The sequence below is a fragment of the Ovis canadensis genome, chromosome 3, assembly GCF_042477335.2.
Source record: "Ovis canadensis isolate MfBH-ARS-UI-01 breed Bighorn chromosome 3, ARS-UI_OviCan_v2, whole genome shotgun sequence".
Lineage (NCBI taxonomy): Eukaryota > Metazoa > Chordata > Mammalia > Artiodactyla > Bovidae > Ovis > Ovis canadensis.
The window spans coordinates 197,545,468-197,563,574 of NC_091247.1; the positions used below are offsets into that span (position 1 = coordinate 197,545,468).

The following is an 18,107-nucleotide window of genomic DNA, read 5'->3' on the forward strand; positions in this document are numbered from 1 at the left end:
GTGATGGGACAGGATGCCATGATCTTCATTTTCTAAATGTTGAGTTTTAAGCCACTTTTTTCACTCACTTCTTTCACTTTTGTCAAGAGACTCTTTAGTTCATCTTTGCTTTCTGCTATCAGGATGGTGTCATCTGTGTATCTGAGGTTATTGATATTTCTCCCAGCATTCTTGATTCCAGCTTGTGTTTCATCCAGCCCATCATTTCACACAGTGTTCTTTCTGCAATTAAAGTGTTATCATCTGCGTATCTGAGGTTGTTAATATTTCTCAAGGCAATCTTAAATCCAGCTTGTGAGTCTTCCAGGCTGGCATTTTGAATGATATAGTCTATATATGTTAAATAAGTAATGTGTCAATATACAGCCTTGACATACTCCTTTCCCAGTTTTGGACTAGTCTATTGTTCTAAGTCCAGTTCTAACTCTTTGTTCTTGACCTGCATACAGGTTTCTCAGGAGGCAGGTCAGGTGGTCTGATATTCCTACCTCTAATAATTTTTCACAGTTTGTTGCGATCCATAGTCAAAGCTTTCGTATAGTCAATGAAGCAAAAGTAAATATTTTTCTGGAATTCTCTTGCTTTTTCTGTGATCCAGCAAATGCTGGCAATTTGATCTCTGGTTCCTTTGCTTTTCCTAAATCCAGCTTATATATCTGGAAGTCCCTGGCTGTTGTATGGAATATAATATTATTAACCATGCTGCACATTACTTCCCAGTATTTATTTTATAACTGGAATTATGTGCCTTTTGGACACTCTCATCCATTTCAACCAAAAAATATAGTTTTTCAGATATTTTTCAAAGTGTTATTTTGCTGTTTCCTGGTGATATCTACAAGAATGGTTCATTGCTAGAAGAAGAACATGATTATGTCAAAATTTGTTTAGCACCAAAGAGTTTTCTCTATAGATCTGTAGTTCATTTTATGTTATGTCTATGCAATGCCAAAATTAATGAACTTGTGTTAATGGGAATCTAATTAAAGTTAGTCCAAATCTTCTGTACTGTTTATTCTAAGTTCAAAACTTCATTGAATTAGAAGGAAAGGTAGAGGTAGCCACACATTTCGTAAAGATAGATAAAGAAGCATAAACTACTGAGCATCATTATTTTGATTAGCCATTTAGAGCTCAAATTTATGTGTTTGCTTTATATAACTTTAAATCTTCAGGTTTAGTTTTTTTGGAGTATGACATAAACCTTATATTTTGGTGTGTAGAGCTTTATAACCCTGTAAATAGTTGGATTAATTCATTTCAAGATGTGTACATCATTTCTTTAAGAGTTGAATGTATTGGGGTGAAAGCTTCTCTTCATAATTATTAAGAAGTGTATCTCGTGCAACCATATCATTGATAGATACAGACATAGGTAAAAGCTTGTGGCCTTTTTCTTTTTTTTGCTTGTGTGTTTTTTAGAGTGAGGTAGTATTAGCATGGTCATTGAAAGTTAGGGCTCTGAAAGCCAAGAAGATCAAGCTGATTATACTTTATATTTTAATAGTCCTGTGACCTCAGTCTGTGTGCCTCAATTTCTCCAGCTCTAGAGTACAAACTATAGGTAGAATTGCCATGAGAATTAACTGAGTTAATGCATATACATCGTTTTAAACTGTGCTGGACACAAAGTAAGTATTGTGTAAATATTGGCTGTCATTCTTAGTGATTATAATATCATAGACTGACTACTAAATGTCATGTTTTTACTATCCTGTACAGATTTAATTTCAGTTTATAGGGCTAAAAAATAAGTATGATGATGTTTTTCTTGAGGCCATAGAAAAGAATGAAATATCATTCTGTTAATAAAAGGAAGATACACATCTGTTTGGGCTTCCCTCGTGGCTCAGCGGTAGAGAATCCACCTGCCAATGCAAAAGACTGGGGTTCAATGCCTGTGTTATGAAAATCCCCTGGAGAAGGAAATGGCAGCTCATTCCAGTCTTCTTGCCTGGGAAATCCCATGAACAGAGGAGCCTGGTGGCTACAGTCTACGGTGTTGCAAAGAGTTTAGCAACTAAACAACAACGACATATCTGGTTGAGTTGCCTATTATCTTTTTTTTTTTTTTCAAATGGGTTAATTCTTCTTAATCACCAAACTACATAAAGTAAAATTTGAATGTTAAGATTGAAATATACTTTTCGTAAAAGGGTGTTCATAGCAAAAGACTATCTAAGGAATTAATAAGAATTGATTTTTGAAAAGATATTTTGATGAGAGTATACACATGGATACATTAGGTACTTTATCTCCTGGTTGCAAGGGTAACAGAAAGCAAGATTAAGTAAAGCTTGTTCAAGAATAACAAAGATTCTTAACCTCAATCAAAAAGTTTAGAACACTATTTTATCATTAGAATTTAGAAGTTACACATCACATTTCTGAGAGCTCCTGCAAAATACTGAAGCTTTGTGCACAAAATTTAATTAAATATATATTGCTGGCTTAGACCACTAATGCATTTGTTAGCAGACTCTTTGGATGTTCACTTCCCAGGAAAGTGAAGGGAAATGTGCAGTCATTACTTTAGGGATGGTAAATCCAGTCCCAGGGAAGAAACTGGAAACCATAGGACTTCCTTGACTGAAAACTGTGCCAGTACTCCATACACAGGCCATTCACCATGCAAATGAACAATGGAGCCCCACACTGAAACATCTGTTAACTACATGAAACTGTTAAAGGGATTAACAGTGCCAGAGGCTGAAATGTAATCAGACAGGTGAAATAGCAATAAGATAAATATTCCTACATGAAATAGCAATAATGCTGAATAATTAACTTATTTTTATATGGCTGTGGTAACTGAGGTTAGAATCCTTATGAAATACGTTAAACTCTTTACAATAAATCCTTCCTCTTTGCAAAGTGTAGTGAATTAGAGACGTGCAAAATGGGATATGATTTTATTTTACTTTAGTTTGAAAAATTTTCTCATATTTTAATAGACTTCATTGCATACAGTTTGGGTGCCAGTCTCTGTACTGATGATTCTGCAGAACGATGTGTGTAGTTTTCAATTATGGAATGTGAAGCTCAGATGCCAAATTCTTGTTTGTAAAGTTTATCATCATATAATGTAAAAGCGGAGTATAAAATATGCTTGTTTGAAATGAAGCTAAAATTGGAGTGTTTCTGCTTTTGACCCTGGAAATAAGTGAGAAGAGAGATTATGGAAAATAAATATAGCAGTTTTGCTATATTCCAATTTGGACGTTAAACTGAGCTGATGTTTATTATGGGTCATTCATAAAACCATTCCTTCGTTTACTGAATGAATATGTGGTTGCCCTTTTCAAAGGTATCTGTATATGTATGTGTAAGTATTTGTATTTGTGTGTCATTTTTAAGTAAATAATTACAAAAGTGTACCTTCACTTAGCCTGCAGGGTCTTGTAATTTTTATACTATGTGTATTGATTTCCAAATTCAAGTATATTATAAGCTAAGATTCATCTATCAAATGTATTTTATAGAATATTTAATTAAGGAATAGTAATTGTAAGGGGCATGTTCTGTTTGTAGGAAATGGAAAGCATTTGGGGTTTAGAATCATAATTTTGAAAATTCTTTTAACACACATTTTTTGCTTATGCTTCTTCCACATTGCCTCGATGTCACCCAACAAACTGATGTTTGTACCATAGCTAATGTCCTTGTACTCACTAATGCATGCATGCTCAGTTGCTAAGTCGTGTTCAAGTCTTTGTGACCCCATGGACTATAGCCAGCCAGGCTCCTCTGTCCATGGGATTCTCCAGGCAAGAATATTGAAGTGGGTTACCATTTTCTTCTCCAGGGGTTTTTCCCAACTCAGGGATTGAACCTGCATCTCCTGTATCTCTTGCATTGGCAGATGGGTTCTTTACCACTGAGGCATGTGAGAAGCCCATACCCACTAATATCCTTTGACAAAAATTATACAAACAGATTACGATTATATTTGTGCTGATATCTCTATTTTTAATATATTAAAAAAAACAGAGTATTATTTGGCCTTGGAATACGGAAAGAAGCAGGGCAAAAGCTAATAGAGTTTTGCCAAGAGAATGCACTGGTCATAGCAAACACCCTCTTCCAAAAACACAAGAGAAGACTCTACACATGGACATCATGAGATGGTCAACACCAAAATCAGATTGATTATATTCTTTGTAGCCAAAGATGGAGAAGCTCTATAGAGTCAGCAAAAACAAGACCGAGAGCTGACTGTGGCTCAGATCATGAACTCCTTATTGCCAAATTCAGACTTAAATTGAAGAAAGTGGGGAAAACCGCTAGACCATACAGGTATGACCTAAATCAAATCCCTTATGATTATACACTGGAAGTGAGAAATAGATTTAAGGGCCTAGATCTGATAGATAGAGTGCCTGATGAACTATGGATGGAGGTTTGTGACATTGTACAGGAGGCAGGGATCAAGATCATTCCCATGGAAAAGAAATGCAAAAAAGCAAAATGGCTGTCTGGGGAGGCCTTACAAATAGCTGTGAAAAGAAGAGAAGTGAAAAGCAAAGGAGAAAAGAAAAGATAAAAGCATCTGAATGCAGAGTTCAAAGAATAGCAAGGAGAGATAAAGCCTTCCTCAGCAATCAATGCAAAGAAATAGAGGAAAACAACAGAATGGGAAAGACGAGAGATTTCTTCAAGAAAATTAGAGATACCAAGGGAACACTTCATGCAAAGATGGGCTCAATAAAGGACAGAAATGGTATGGACCTAACAGAAGCAGAAGATATTGAGAAGAGGTGGCAAGAATACACAGAACTGTACAAAAAAGAGCTTCATGACCCAGATAATCATGATGATGTGATCACTCACCTAGAGCCAGACATCCTGGAATGTGAAGTCAAGTGGGCCTTCAAAAGCATCACTACGAACAAAGCTAGTGGAGGTGATGCAATTCCAGTTGAGCTGTTTCAAATCCTGAAGGATGATGCTGGTAAAGTGCTGCACTCAATATGCCAGCAAATTTGGAAAACTCAGCAGTGACCACAGGACTGGAAAAGGCCAGTGTTCATTCCAATTGCAAAGAAAGGCAATGCCAAAGAATGCTCAAACTAACACAATTGCACTCAGTTCACATGCTAGTAAAGTAATGCTCAAAATTGTCCAAGCGAGGCTTCAGCAATACATGAACCGTGAACTTCCAGATGTTCAAGCTGGTTTTAGAAAAGGCAGAGGAACCAGAGATCAAATTGCCAACATCCACTGGATCATGGAAAAAGCAAGAGAGTTCCAGAAAAACATCTATTTCTGCTTTATTGACTATGCCAAAGCCTTTGACTATGTGGATCACAATAAACTGTGAAAAATTCTGAAAGAGATGGGAATACCAGACCATCTGACCTGCCTTGAGAAACCTATATGCAAGTCAGGAACAACAGGTAGAACTGGACATGGAACAACAGACTGGTTCCAAATAGGGAAAGGAGTATGTCAAGGCTGTATATTGTCACCCTGCTCATTTAACTTCTATGCAGAGTACATCATGAGAAACGCTGGGCTGGAAGAAGCATAAGCTGGAATCAAGATTGCTAGGAGAAATATCAATAATCTCAGATATCAATAATCTCAGATATGCAGATGACACCACCCTTATGGCAGAAAGTGAAGAGGAACCAAAGAGCCTCTTGATGAAAGTGAAAGAGGAGAGTGAAAAAGTTGGCTTAAAGCTCAACATTCAGAAAACGAAGATCATGGCATCTGGGCCATCACTTCATGGGAAATAGATGGGGAAATAGTGGAAACAGTGTCAGACTTTATTTTTGGGGGGCTCCAAAATCTCTTGTAGACGGAGATTGCAGCCATGAAATTAAAAGACGCTTACTCCTTGGAGGAAAAGTTATGACCAACCTAGATAGCATATTCAAAAGCAGAGACATTACTCTGCCAACAAAAGTCTGTCTAGTCAAGGCTGTGGTTTTTCCAGTGGTCATGTATGGATGTGAGAATTGGACTGTGAAGAAAGCTGAGCACTGAAGAATTGATGCTTTTGAACTATGGTGTTGGAGAAGACTCTTGAGAGTCCCTTGGACTGCAAGGAGATCCAACCAGTCCATCCTAAAGGTGATCTGTCCTGGGTGTTCATTGGAAGGAATGATGCTAAAACTGAAACTGCAACACTTTGGCCACCTCATGCAAAGAGTTGACTCATTGGAAAAGACCCTGGTGCTGGGAGGGATTGGAGGCAGGATGAGAAGGGGACGACAGAGGATGAGATGGCTGGATGGCTCACCGACTCGATGGACGTGAGTCTGAGTGAACTCCGGGAGTTAGTGATGGACAGGGAGGCCTTGCATGCTGCGATTCATGGGGTCACAAAGTCGGACACAACTGATTGACTGAACTGAACTGCGAGTATTATTGAGTACTTTTAGTATGTTTTAATCTAGTCAAAAATATTTTCATTCATTTTTAAACATTAAACATGAAATCCATGTAATTCGTCATTTTTCTGATTTCCACAGATCCTTACTAACATGTTTTAAAATGAAGGATGAGCATGTAAACATGGGTATAAGCTATTTTCCTGAAAATTAAATATAGTCACAATCTCATATATTTTAATGGAAAATTTTAATGGTGTAGAATTAGAAAATAAATCTAGAGAGAGATCAGTATACTCAGATGTTAGGATGTGACTTATTTTTAAGAAAAGCTCTCTTTTAACGGAAGTCGAAAGATTATGGGCTTCCCTAGTAGCTCAGCTGGTAAAGAATCTGCCTGTAGTACTGGAGATGATGGTTCACTTCCTGTGTCAGGATGATCTCCTGCAGAAGGGATGGGCTACCCATTCCAGTATTCTTGGGCTTTCCTGGTGGCTGGATGTTAAAGAATCCACCTACAATGTGGGAGACCTGGGTTCAATTCCTGGGTTAGAAATATCCTTTGGAGGGCATGGCAACCCACTTCAGTGGGTTCTTGCCTGGAGAGTCCCCATGGACAGAGGAACCTGGCCGTCTACAGTCCATGGGGTCACAAAGAGTTGGACTCGACTTGAGCGACAGCACAAAAGATTATGAAAGTAAGAGATTATACAAAGAAAACCTTTAAGAAAATAACTTTTTCTTTGTCATTTCAATATTATTTCTCTTGAAAATGTTTGAAAAAATTAATATAACGCTGCTTATATAAAATATAAGGGCTTCCATGGGGGCTCGGTGGTAAAGAATCTGCCTCCCAATGCAGGAGATGCAGATTTGATCCCTGGGTCCAAAAGATCCCCTGGAGAGGGAAATGGCAAGCCTCTCCAGTGTTTGTGCCTGGGAAATCACATGGACAGAGGAGCCTGGCTGACTAGAGTCCACAGAGTCACAAAAGACTCAGACACGACTTAGTGACTAGACAACAACAACGTACGAAATATGCGCCCCTCCCCGCCCCGAGTTACATAGATTGCCAAAGTTCTACTAGATATTATGGGGGAAAGAATGTCCAAAGGAACACCAAATTATGTTTACCTTTTAGAATTCTTGAATAGATTCTTTTCACACATATAACACAATCATGAAGAGGCAAAGTCTGCAAGAAACTTTATTTTGTAGGGCAGATGAGGCTTAATGTGCAGAATAGCAAAGAGTATCGTCAGAACCAGTGGTTTAGGTAAGGCATGGAATTGGAAAGATCTTCTGCAGAAGCAGAAATGAAATTGCAGTATTCCTCTCTGATGTCAGAATCTCCTGTGTGTCTGATGCTTTCTTAAAACCATGAGAGGGAGGTGGAGAACCAAATGAGGACCCTGCTTTATTTAGGAGTACCATTAAAAAGAAAGCTGATATATGGAATGTTATTTGTTTAAACATTATAATATCATGAGAAGGTTTATTACAGGTGACCACCTCATTGAATGTTCATAGGAAAAGCTAAGACTTTCAAACAAAAGCTATATGTACATATACATATATATATATATATATATAAAATGAATATAGGCTTTGCAGAAGGCTTCATTGCTATTTTAACTCATTCTTGGGGAGAGAATCTTATTTTTCCCTCTCCTATGAATCGATCTTTGTCTCACTCTAGTTTGAGGCTGTAATGTTGATGTATTCTTTTCTGAAATTTCTTTATCCCTTTTGCTCCTGCACAGTGGCGTTTCACTTTTTAATGCTGCAACTGAATAAGCCATGGTGAAAGTTGCTCAGTCATGTCCAACTCTTTGCAACTATGTGGTCTATGGAATTCTCCAGGCCAGAATACTGGAGTGGGTAGCCTTTCTCTCTTCCAGGGGATCTTTACAACCCAGGGATTGAACCCAGGTCTCCCGCATTGCAGGTGGATTCTTTAACAGCTGAGTCACAAGGAAACCCAAGAATACTGGAGTGGGTAGCCTATCCCTTCTCCAGAGGATCTTCCCAACCCAGGAATTGAACTGGGGTCTCCTGCATTTCAGGAGAATTTTTTTACCAACTGAGCTATCAGAGAAGTCCTGAATAAGCCGTGTAACCAATTAAAATTCAAAAACTTATTGAATTTTAAGCAAATGTATACATGTATATATATATATATATTTTTTTTCCTTTGCTTTCTCTTTCAGGAAGTTGATGGCAATAAAGTTATGTCTTCATTTGCCCCACACAACTCATCTACCTCACCTCAGAAGGCAGAAGAAGGTGGGCGACAGAGTGGCGAGTCCTTGTCTAGTACAACCCTGGGAACTCCTGAAAGACGCAAAGGCAGCTTAGCTGATGTTGTTGACACCTTGAAACAGAGGAAAATGGAAGAGCTCATCAAAAATGAGCCAGAAGGTAAAGGACTGCAGCCAAAACAGATTTGTTGCCAATCTCCTAATCTTAATGGTTTGATTTTAATTTCCAGTTCCCTTCTCTGACACACTCTCAGTGTTAGGTTGAAAGAGCGAGAAATGTAATGCTATGAAGATGAATATTCTTTTTTTAGAAATGTAAGTGTGTTTACCCCAATTTTATAAATCATTAATTCTTGTGTGATGTCTTCCTTTTTTTTGCACATGAGTAAGTTATGGTTGAGTACAGCTTAAAGATTCAGGAATAGAATGTGGCAGCAGAGCCCAGGATAGTCACCACCTACCTGCCAGATATCTGCAATCTAGTTGGTTCATTTCTAATCTGGCCCCTGCCCAAGCCTGCCCTGCCCACTGCCCCATCCCCACTCCACCACCCCTGCCCAAGGGCATTTTACAACTTTGTTACATTTTATATCCTTTATACATTAACACCTCTTAGGCTATATAGACAGGTCTATTTTTTTGTATAATCCAAAATTGATGTGCTTGAATGTAGTGTGTATTTGAAAAGTAATGATTCTCTAACTCTTAACTGTGTTGACGTTTCCATTTTTTAACTTCCAAGATGCCTTTCTTTTAAGATTTAATGCACTAAATCTCTTGAATAGTTACAGATAGTATCCTGCAGGTGATATGCTCATGGGGTAACCTTAAAATTAAAGCAAACAAACTGATAAAGCAACTGATGCTTAACTGACAGCCATCTTTTATGCTGCAGATATTCACCAACTTCTGTTTAAATCTGTGTCCATCCTAAGCATGGATGCCATGTTGCACACAAGAACATGCCTCCTATGTCAGAGTCAGATGGAAAATTAAAACAAACAAACATAAAACAGTGATATAAAAAGCCATACTTCACACCAAAAATATACTGCATTTATACTATTTAACACTGAGTTGGGCTCATTTCTAGTCTGTTGTTAGGACACTGGTAAATTATATCTGGCACCAAATGTATGTTAACCAGTATTGGGAGTCATGTGGTAATTAAATATTTCTGGGTTTCTACCAGATGCATAGCTGGTACATGGATTTTAGTTAAAATTTATGTAATTCACATGATCTTACAGTTGGAAGGAATTTTAGAGATAATCTAGTCAGCCAAAGACTTTTTGGCTCTAATCTGCATGGAGATAAAAATGGGGCTTTGAGGAAGACCTAGACAACCTTTTTTCTTTTAATGTGCTAAAGTTTTTTCTGATATTGAAAATAATATTTTCTTGCTATAAAATTGTTTTACAAAACAATAAAATTAAAAGGAAGAAAATAAAAATGACCCCAAATAATTGCTTTCTGATATAACATCTTTATGATGTTTTTGTCTTTATTTTTATATATGGTGTTCATTTTGCATGATTAACTTTCTGCATTCAAAATTATTTCTCATCTTCTATGTTAAGATACAGTGTGATTTACTGAAGTCCAGAGTTCATTCAATTTTCTTTAATTGTCACTGTGTGCTTTTCTGTTCCAGGATGTTACCAAATAAACATTTAGCTGTTTAGTTGTTAAGTCTCCTTGGGGTCCTTTTAGCTGCAACAGTTTCTCAGCCTGTTCTTGTTTGTGATGACCTTGAAAATTTTGAGGAATGCTCTTCAGATAGACTGTAGAATGCCCCTCTGTTAGAATTTCTCTGGTGATTTTCTCTCAATGAAACTGGGATTGTGGGTTTGGGTTGAAAGACCACAGAAACCAAGTACTGTTTGCGTCACATCACAAGAGTACATCCCTACTATGTGACTTATAAATGTTGATGTTGACCTTGATCACCCGGCTGATGAAGGGTTTGTCAGGCTTCTCCTCTGTAAAATCTCCCCGCTCCCTTTCTGCACCATACTCTTTAGAAGGAAGATGCTGTGTACAGTCTGTATTTACAAAGTGGGGAGCCTTGATCCCCATCCTTTACAGTGGATCATCTAGAAATTTATTTGGAATTATTCTTTATGGGCAATTTATCTCTTCTCTGCCATTTATTACTTTATTCAGTATCTTATATCCGTATCGACTCATGGGATGTTTATTTTATGCTTTGAGTTATAATGCAAAATTTTGTTAGGTTATTCCAGTTTTGTTCATTGCAGGGCTGGGGGCTGGTTCTTTCATGTCACTTTGACATACCACTGTGATTTTGCCTTTTTTTTTTTTTTTTGAGCATTTTTTACTTTTTGGCACTGTAAGATTGTGCAGATTCATCTTGCATATTTCCTATTTATCTTGAAAGCCCTAAGAAGCCCTGGTTTTTTTCTCTAAGAAGCCTGGTTCCTTTTACTGGAGAATGTTGTTAGAAAGCAGGATCTGGATATGAAGTGCGCTCTTTGCTACTCAAGTGTCATTTCTTCTAGGGCCTTGGCCTCAGTGTTTCATGTGAGCTTCCTTCCGAGTGGGTGTGCAGACTCTCAATTTCAAAGTATATGGCAGACTGAAGCCAAATGAATAATTCCTAACAGGAAATAGGGCAAGAGACCATGCTTCCCAGTTTGCTTAGCAGGATACATTCAGAGGTATTGGGAATGAGGACAAAATTATAGATAACATAGTCAAAGGAACAGAGATAGAGCATCCAAGGCAGAAAGAGTTAACACAAGGAAATATCGTTATTTCATGTGGACATGAGAGTGTTTTCATTACTGTATTTTCTACAGCTTTTCTTTTTTTTTTTTTTTTACTTTTCTCCCTAAAATATATTAAAAGCTTAGCTCAAGATTGACCTGTTATTGAGTAATATGAAGACATGAGAAAATACAGAGATAGTCTTTATGGAAGAATGGAATATAACTTGAACATGCCAAGCGTCTTAAAGCCTGATTCCAGAAAGATAGTGTTTGTATAAATACAAAACCACTAAGATGGCTCTATGTTTATGTACACACACTCCCTAGACATGCTTAGAGTATGCAGAAATGTAAATAGACTTACTTGTGTTTATTTACTTACTTACAATGGGCATATAATTGATTGACAATGCGGTAGTTTCTGGTGTACAGCAAATTGATTCAATTGTACATATTTATACGTATATATTCTTTCCATATTCTTTTTCCATTATGACCTATCACAGGATAGGTCTCACAGTAAGACTTTGTTGTTATCTGTTTTATATATAGTAGTTTGTATCTGCTAATCCCAAACATCTAATTACCTCTCCCATCCTTTCTCCGTTGATAAATTTGTTTTCTATATCTGTGAGTCTGTTTCTCTTTTGTAAATAAGTTTGTGTCATATTTTATATTTCACATATAAGTGACATTATATAGTGTTTGTTTTTCTCTTTCTGACTTCACTTAGTGTGATAGTCTCTAGGTCCATACATGTTGCTGCAAATGGCATTATTTCATTCTTGCTTATAGCTGAGTAAGATTACATTGTGCATATGTATATATATATATATGTGTGTGTATACACACACACACACACACACACCCCATCTTCTTTATCCATTCTTTAATTGTCTATTAGTGTACATTTAGGTTGCCTCCATCTCTCAGCTACCTTAAATAGTGATGCTGTAAATATTGGGTTGCATGTACTATTTTTTAATTAGAATTTTCTCCTGATATTTGCTTAGGAATGGGATTGCTGAATCATATGACAATTCTGTTTTTAGTTTTTTGAGGAACTTCCAGACTGTTTTCTGTAGTGGCTAAAGCAACTTACATACCCACCAGTAGTACAAGAGGATTCTTTTTTCTCCACACCCTCTCTAGAATTAGTTATTTGTAGACTTTGTACTGATGGCCATTCTGATGGGTGTGAAGTGGTACCTCACTGTAGTTTTACATGATTTGATTTGCATTTATCCAATAATTAGTGATTTTGAGCTTCTTTTCATGTGCCTGTTGGGAATCTGTATCTTCGGAGAAATTAGATTCACTTTTATTGATAACTAAATTTGCTCTTGCATAAATGGTTAAACTCTAACTGTTAGGAGATACATCAAGGAGAAATTTATGTATGTATTATGTAAAGTGGTCATCTTAATCACCAAGAAAAAAATGACAGGGCAGAAATTTTTATCATAGAAAAGGAATATAATGTTAAAGGAAATGTCTTTCCTCTTTTTTTAACTGCAAAGAAAGAAAAATGGAGAAACATATCTATGGAGATGTATAATAGACTTTACAGCAAGTAGAAAGTTATATTCTAAATACTCTGATTCTTACAGTTTCTATTTTCAAATAGGGAACTGATGATTGAGCGAGTCATAGGGTGACTGTTGGGGTCATTATTCAAACTGGTTAAAAACTCCATTAATTAAAGGGTATATTTAAACAAGAGAATGGACACCAGAAGCTGACATCATCCAAGGATCTAGACAGTGACACTGCATACAGTGTCTACACCGTGTGGTAGTAACTACAAATGATCTGTAGCTCTGGGATGCAAGAAAAGGAATAACATACAGGAAAACATTTAATGACAAACTACAAAACATTGTTACAGTTCTGTGATTAGTGCAGTAATATGGGGATGAGGAGAGTGGAGAGCAGGTGAATGGAACTACTTTACAAATATCTGCCACGGAAAAATCTTTTCTTCCCTCAAGCTATTTTTTTCCCATTGTTTTTCAAAGGCCATTAAAATGAACAGCAGGTTGTGATGAAAATTTCATTAAGCCCCAGCTAAATCATTATGAGGAGGCCATATTCATGCCTTTGCTTCCTCTCATTGAGGGGAGAATGCAGATTTCAATAGAAAGTCTGTTTTATTTCCAACCTTATCCCTGCCAACAGCCGACTAGCAGAAATTCAGAAGTTACAAGAGAATGGTGTATCATGCAAAAGGAGGCTACCGAGGTAAAATGGTTAGAAAGAAACTTCTATTTGCTTATGAGTTCAATAAAAAATGGCTCTATTATCCCAGATAGCTTATCTTTTCAAGCAGTTAGTTAAAATATTTTAAATGATATAAACAGATGGAGATATACTGATATATTTGTGTTTATATCTTTTTCTTTCATCAGAATTTTTGCTTGTCTTTACTTGAAAAGTTCTGGTGCTAGAGTCTCATTTACACAGTGAGACTTCAACTGATGTGGACCTGCCAAAATTCACCATAAATTTTCAGTTCAAAATATCTGATCTATGTAATATATATTATGTAATATAATATATGGTATTTTGTATTTGGTAGCAGCTATGCTTTATCAGTTGGTTTTTTAACTATCAGACTAAGGGGTTAAGAGTGACAGTGAGTTGTTAATATCATATTATGTGATACATCATTCTTATATCTAGGCATTGAGTAAATGATATGTATTTGGGGGAAAATGATTGTATTAAGTGCATATCTTTATATGAAATGGGTTTCCTGGTGATTTGCATGGTAAAGAATCTGCCTGCTCTGCAAGAGACCCAGGTTCAGTCCCTGGGTTGGGAAGATCCCCTGGAAATGGGAATGGCCACCCACTCCAGTATTCTTGCCTGGAGAAATCCATGGTCAGAAGAGCCTGGTGGGCTAGAGTCCATGGGGTCACAAAGAAATCAGACACGACTGAGTGATTTTTCACTTATATGAAATACTTTATTCAATCTTTACATAAACCTCATAACCAGGGCTACTATGAGAATCTATTTCCATTTCTGGAAATGCCATATATATAATTGAAATATTCTGACTCTTCTTATTTCCATTTTCAGATGAGGAAACTAGTGATTAAATATGTCACAGGGTGACTATCAGGGTCATCATTCAAACTGAAGTCAACCTTAAATTAAAATTAATTCCCTAAATCATTACTTTTACTGTTTTTTTCTAATTAGGAATTTTGCCAGTAATAATGTTACACTTTAACATTTGTGTCCTTAGAACAATTGAATCAAAAGTAGTATTCAGTAATTTTCAGCTAAAGTGATTTCTGATTCCTCGATGATGATCAAATTTCCTAAAAGTTTCAATTGAAAATAGCTCAGCTTAAACTGTTTGAATTTAAGTGTTATAGAAGAAAATGCCTTGGAAGATAATCTTAAGAAAAACCTGTTTTAGAAAAATGTCTGGGAGCAAATTAGTTTGGCATGTTAGAATTTCAGAATTAGAATGAAATGAAGACATATTTTAGCCCTCTCCGAGAGAGAGATCTGAGGTAGAGATATACTTGAAATCATACAGCAAGTTAGTGTTAAAGCCAGGATAAGAACCCAGTACACATCCCACAGGTCCAAGTGCCTTTTTTCCAGTTCACTTATATCATACATTCTGGTATTCTTAACTCTCTTTGTCTTTATTTATTTTTTTAGAAATAATGTCATCACTTCATCTTTGTTTTAAAGAACATATCACTGATAATTAAATTTGAACAAATCTAAGACAACTAGATATCTTAATTCAGCTAATAAAACCAAGGTAGATGGGTATTTGTATACCCATCTACCTGTGTTCTCAAGGTTCAGGTAGCTATGAGTGATCTATAAATATGTATCAGCATAAATTTATGGGTCAGATCCAGAATTTAATTTTTATTCAGACTTTAGACTCATTAACAGTACAGGTCAAAATAATTTTTACCTTGACATGAACTTTATATATCTCATTTAAAATATAATACCTTTAGAAATAACATTATAACAGGCTTCATATTTTTACTTTTCTATATTAATGTCTATGTTACCTCCTATGTCTTTTGGGAATGGCCTTTTCAGCTTATTTACATGTCTTCCTGTTTGAAACACAACAAAAATCTTTTCTTGATTCCTATTCCCTCTATCTATAATTCTGTGTAATTCTTTTCCTCATTTCTCCAAGTCCAAGTTGCTAGAAAGAGTTATTTACATTCATTACAGTAACTTTAAAATCTTTTTTAAGACCTGTTCCATGCTTCCCTCCATTTTTACAGTAACACAACTATATTTTGACTATTTATTTGTCAAATTTCTGCCCTGATATTAAACTCCATAAGAGTGAGTATAGTGCATATTAAATATTTAAAATATTTGTTGAAAGGACATTTATACTACTTCAACATTGCCCCATTGCTATCTTGGGAAAAGTAAAGAAAGACTTTAATAAATATACACCTCATTTAATCCTCAGAAACTCTGAAGCTGGTATTATTTCTTACCTTAATAATAAAAAATCAAGACCTAATCACTTGATCATATTCTTGTAAGAAGGAGGAACTAGAATTAGAATGAGCCTGTTTTCCTTTGCAAAACTACTTGGTATTGAACATAAGACCATATATAATCTGACTCCACCCTTTTATCTCCTTAACCTTACTTCTTACCACTCTCTAAGGTACATGTTATCATATTGTCTTATTAAAGAAATCGCCTGCAGTTCTCTCAGCACTCTCCTATTTTAGTACTACTCTGCCTCTTCATATGATGTTTCCCCTGCCTAAAATATTCCATCTTAGGTACCTAATGAATATATATTCACCTTTTAAGACTTACCACCTTCTCTAAACACCTTTGTTAGAATTTGGCTTAGTCTACACTGCTAACACTAATTCATCTCTTGTTAGTTCTGAGCACGCTACCATCATTATTTATTTACCTTCTATCTTCCACAAGTATATGAATGTTGAGATGAAGAGTTCTTGGTTTGATTATCTGTGTCTCTCTACTTCCTAATAATAAACTTGGTACATATAGGTGATTGTGTTACCCGTGAATGACATAAACACACTAATTGATATTTTATAGCCAACTTTCCCCTAAAAATTGAATGGATTTCATTTGCTGTCATCTTTCTTCATGTCTGACTCAGTTAACCTCCGTGTTTATCACATATATTTGTCCTCTCCATTCTTCCTGTCTTTATTGAATCTTTGAGATCATTATTTTCAATTCTTTCTGTGATTTACAGCTTATTGTCCCAGATAACGAAACTAGATATTATAAGATCCAGGATACAAACTAAAATACACACCTAACAAAAACTTTATATGATTTATAGTCTCCATAATCTTTTAAATAACTATAATATTGCTGATCCCCTGGAGAAGGGCATGGTTAACCACTTCAGTATTCTTGCCTAGAGAATTCCATGGACAAAGGAGCCTGGTAGGCTAGAGTCCATGGAGTTGCAAAGAGTTGGACACAACTGAGTATGTCACAAAGAGTTGGATACACTTCCACTTTTCACTTCTTTTCAATATTGCTAATATATATTGGCGTTATCTATGAATCTGTGGCCCCAGATTATAATTTCCCCCACTGCTATAGGCAAAGTCAAAAGTGAGTTGAATTGATCTATGTGTAATTTTCCAGAGTTCAAAGCTGCAAATGCTTAAATGTTTCTTTAATAATGTTCCATCATAATAGAGACCAGCACTCCTTTCTAGGGTAGAGCTGGATTGCAGAGAAAGTTACTACTTATGTTGGGTTCAAAATGCGAGCAGTTTACAGTTGAGTATTGTCACTCCAACACCCCAATCCTGCCCCCACATGGTTCGTCTCAGGAGGCCTGTAGTCAAAGAAAAGTTAATTAATTCAACACCTTCCCTTTTCCAGTCAGTCTTTCAAGGACTCTAACATATAATATTCTCTCAAGGGTAGAGTTTCCAAACTCAGGATTCACAAGTTCCTTCAGAGGGCTATAAATCCTAGAAATTGTACCCCAGTGGTGAAAATATGTGTTGCTTAATTTTTGGAGCCTAGTTCAGAGTTCTTATCTGACTTTCAAATTAGTTCATGATGAAAAAGAGGAACTACACTGTGAGTCAGTGTTGGTTCTGCCACTGATTGCTATGTGTAAGACGTAACTTAACACAGTTTAGTCTCTGATCAGTTTTGAAGCAATCACCTACAAGTATTTAGCAGTATTTCGGAATGTCATTGTATAGATTTGGCCACATTTGGGGGAATGGAGGTTTTAATTTTAAATAAGGATTTCTTTGCATGAAACAGATCATCTATGTTATAGTTCATATTATAAAAGACATTCTGTTTACTTGCTTTTAGGTTGCTATAGTAATTGTGTTAATGTAATGGATATCTGTTGGCAATGCTAACTGCACTACTTCCATCATAGGGTGTTGAAGGAAACAAATGAGGTAATGCACCTGAAAGTACTTTATAAATGATAACCAACTTGGAATTGTACCAGTGATTGTCATTATCACAACTTGACTAGTTAGAAACATTGCTAATTTAGGTGTACCAGAAACATTACCTAGCTCCAATGATGCTCTCCCAGGATATTTATGACTACTGAAAAGTTCTGACTCAGACCTGCAAAATTCTGAAAATTTAGGATATGTAATCCACAATGAAAACAACAAGCCCAACATTCAGAAAATCCTGGGATAGCAAATTGCTTTGAAGTTTATTTATATATATTTTCCTAAATCAAATGTGTTTAGCCAAGTTTGTACCTGAAGAATTACTTT

The 18,107-nt window shown here is 36.1% G+C and overlaps 1 protein-coding gene across 25 annotated transcripts in view; it reads left to right on the forward strand.

Moving 5' to 3' along the window:
* Nucleotides 1–18,107, forward strand: part of SOX5 (SRY-box transcription factor 5) — a 1,143,569-nt gene that overhangs the window by 791,938 nt on the left and 333,524 nt on the right. For all 25 annotated transcript variants that reach the window (XM_069581248.1, XM_069581229.1, XM_069581234.1 and 22 more), the window contains one exon: nt 8,549–8,759. In XM_069581248.1, coding sequence (XP_069437349.1) covers nt 8,549–8,759 — 211 coding nt within the window. The remainder of the gene's footprint in view (nt 1–8,548; nt 8,760–18,107) is intronic.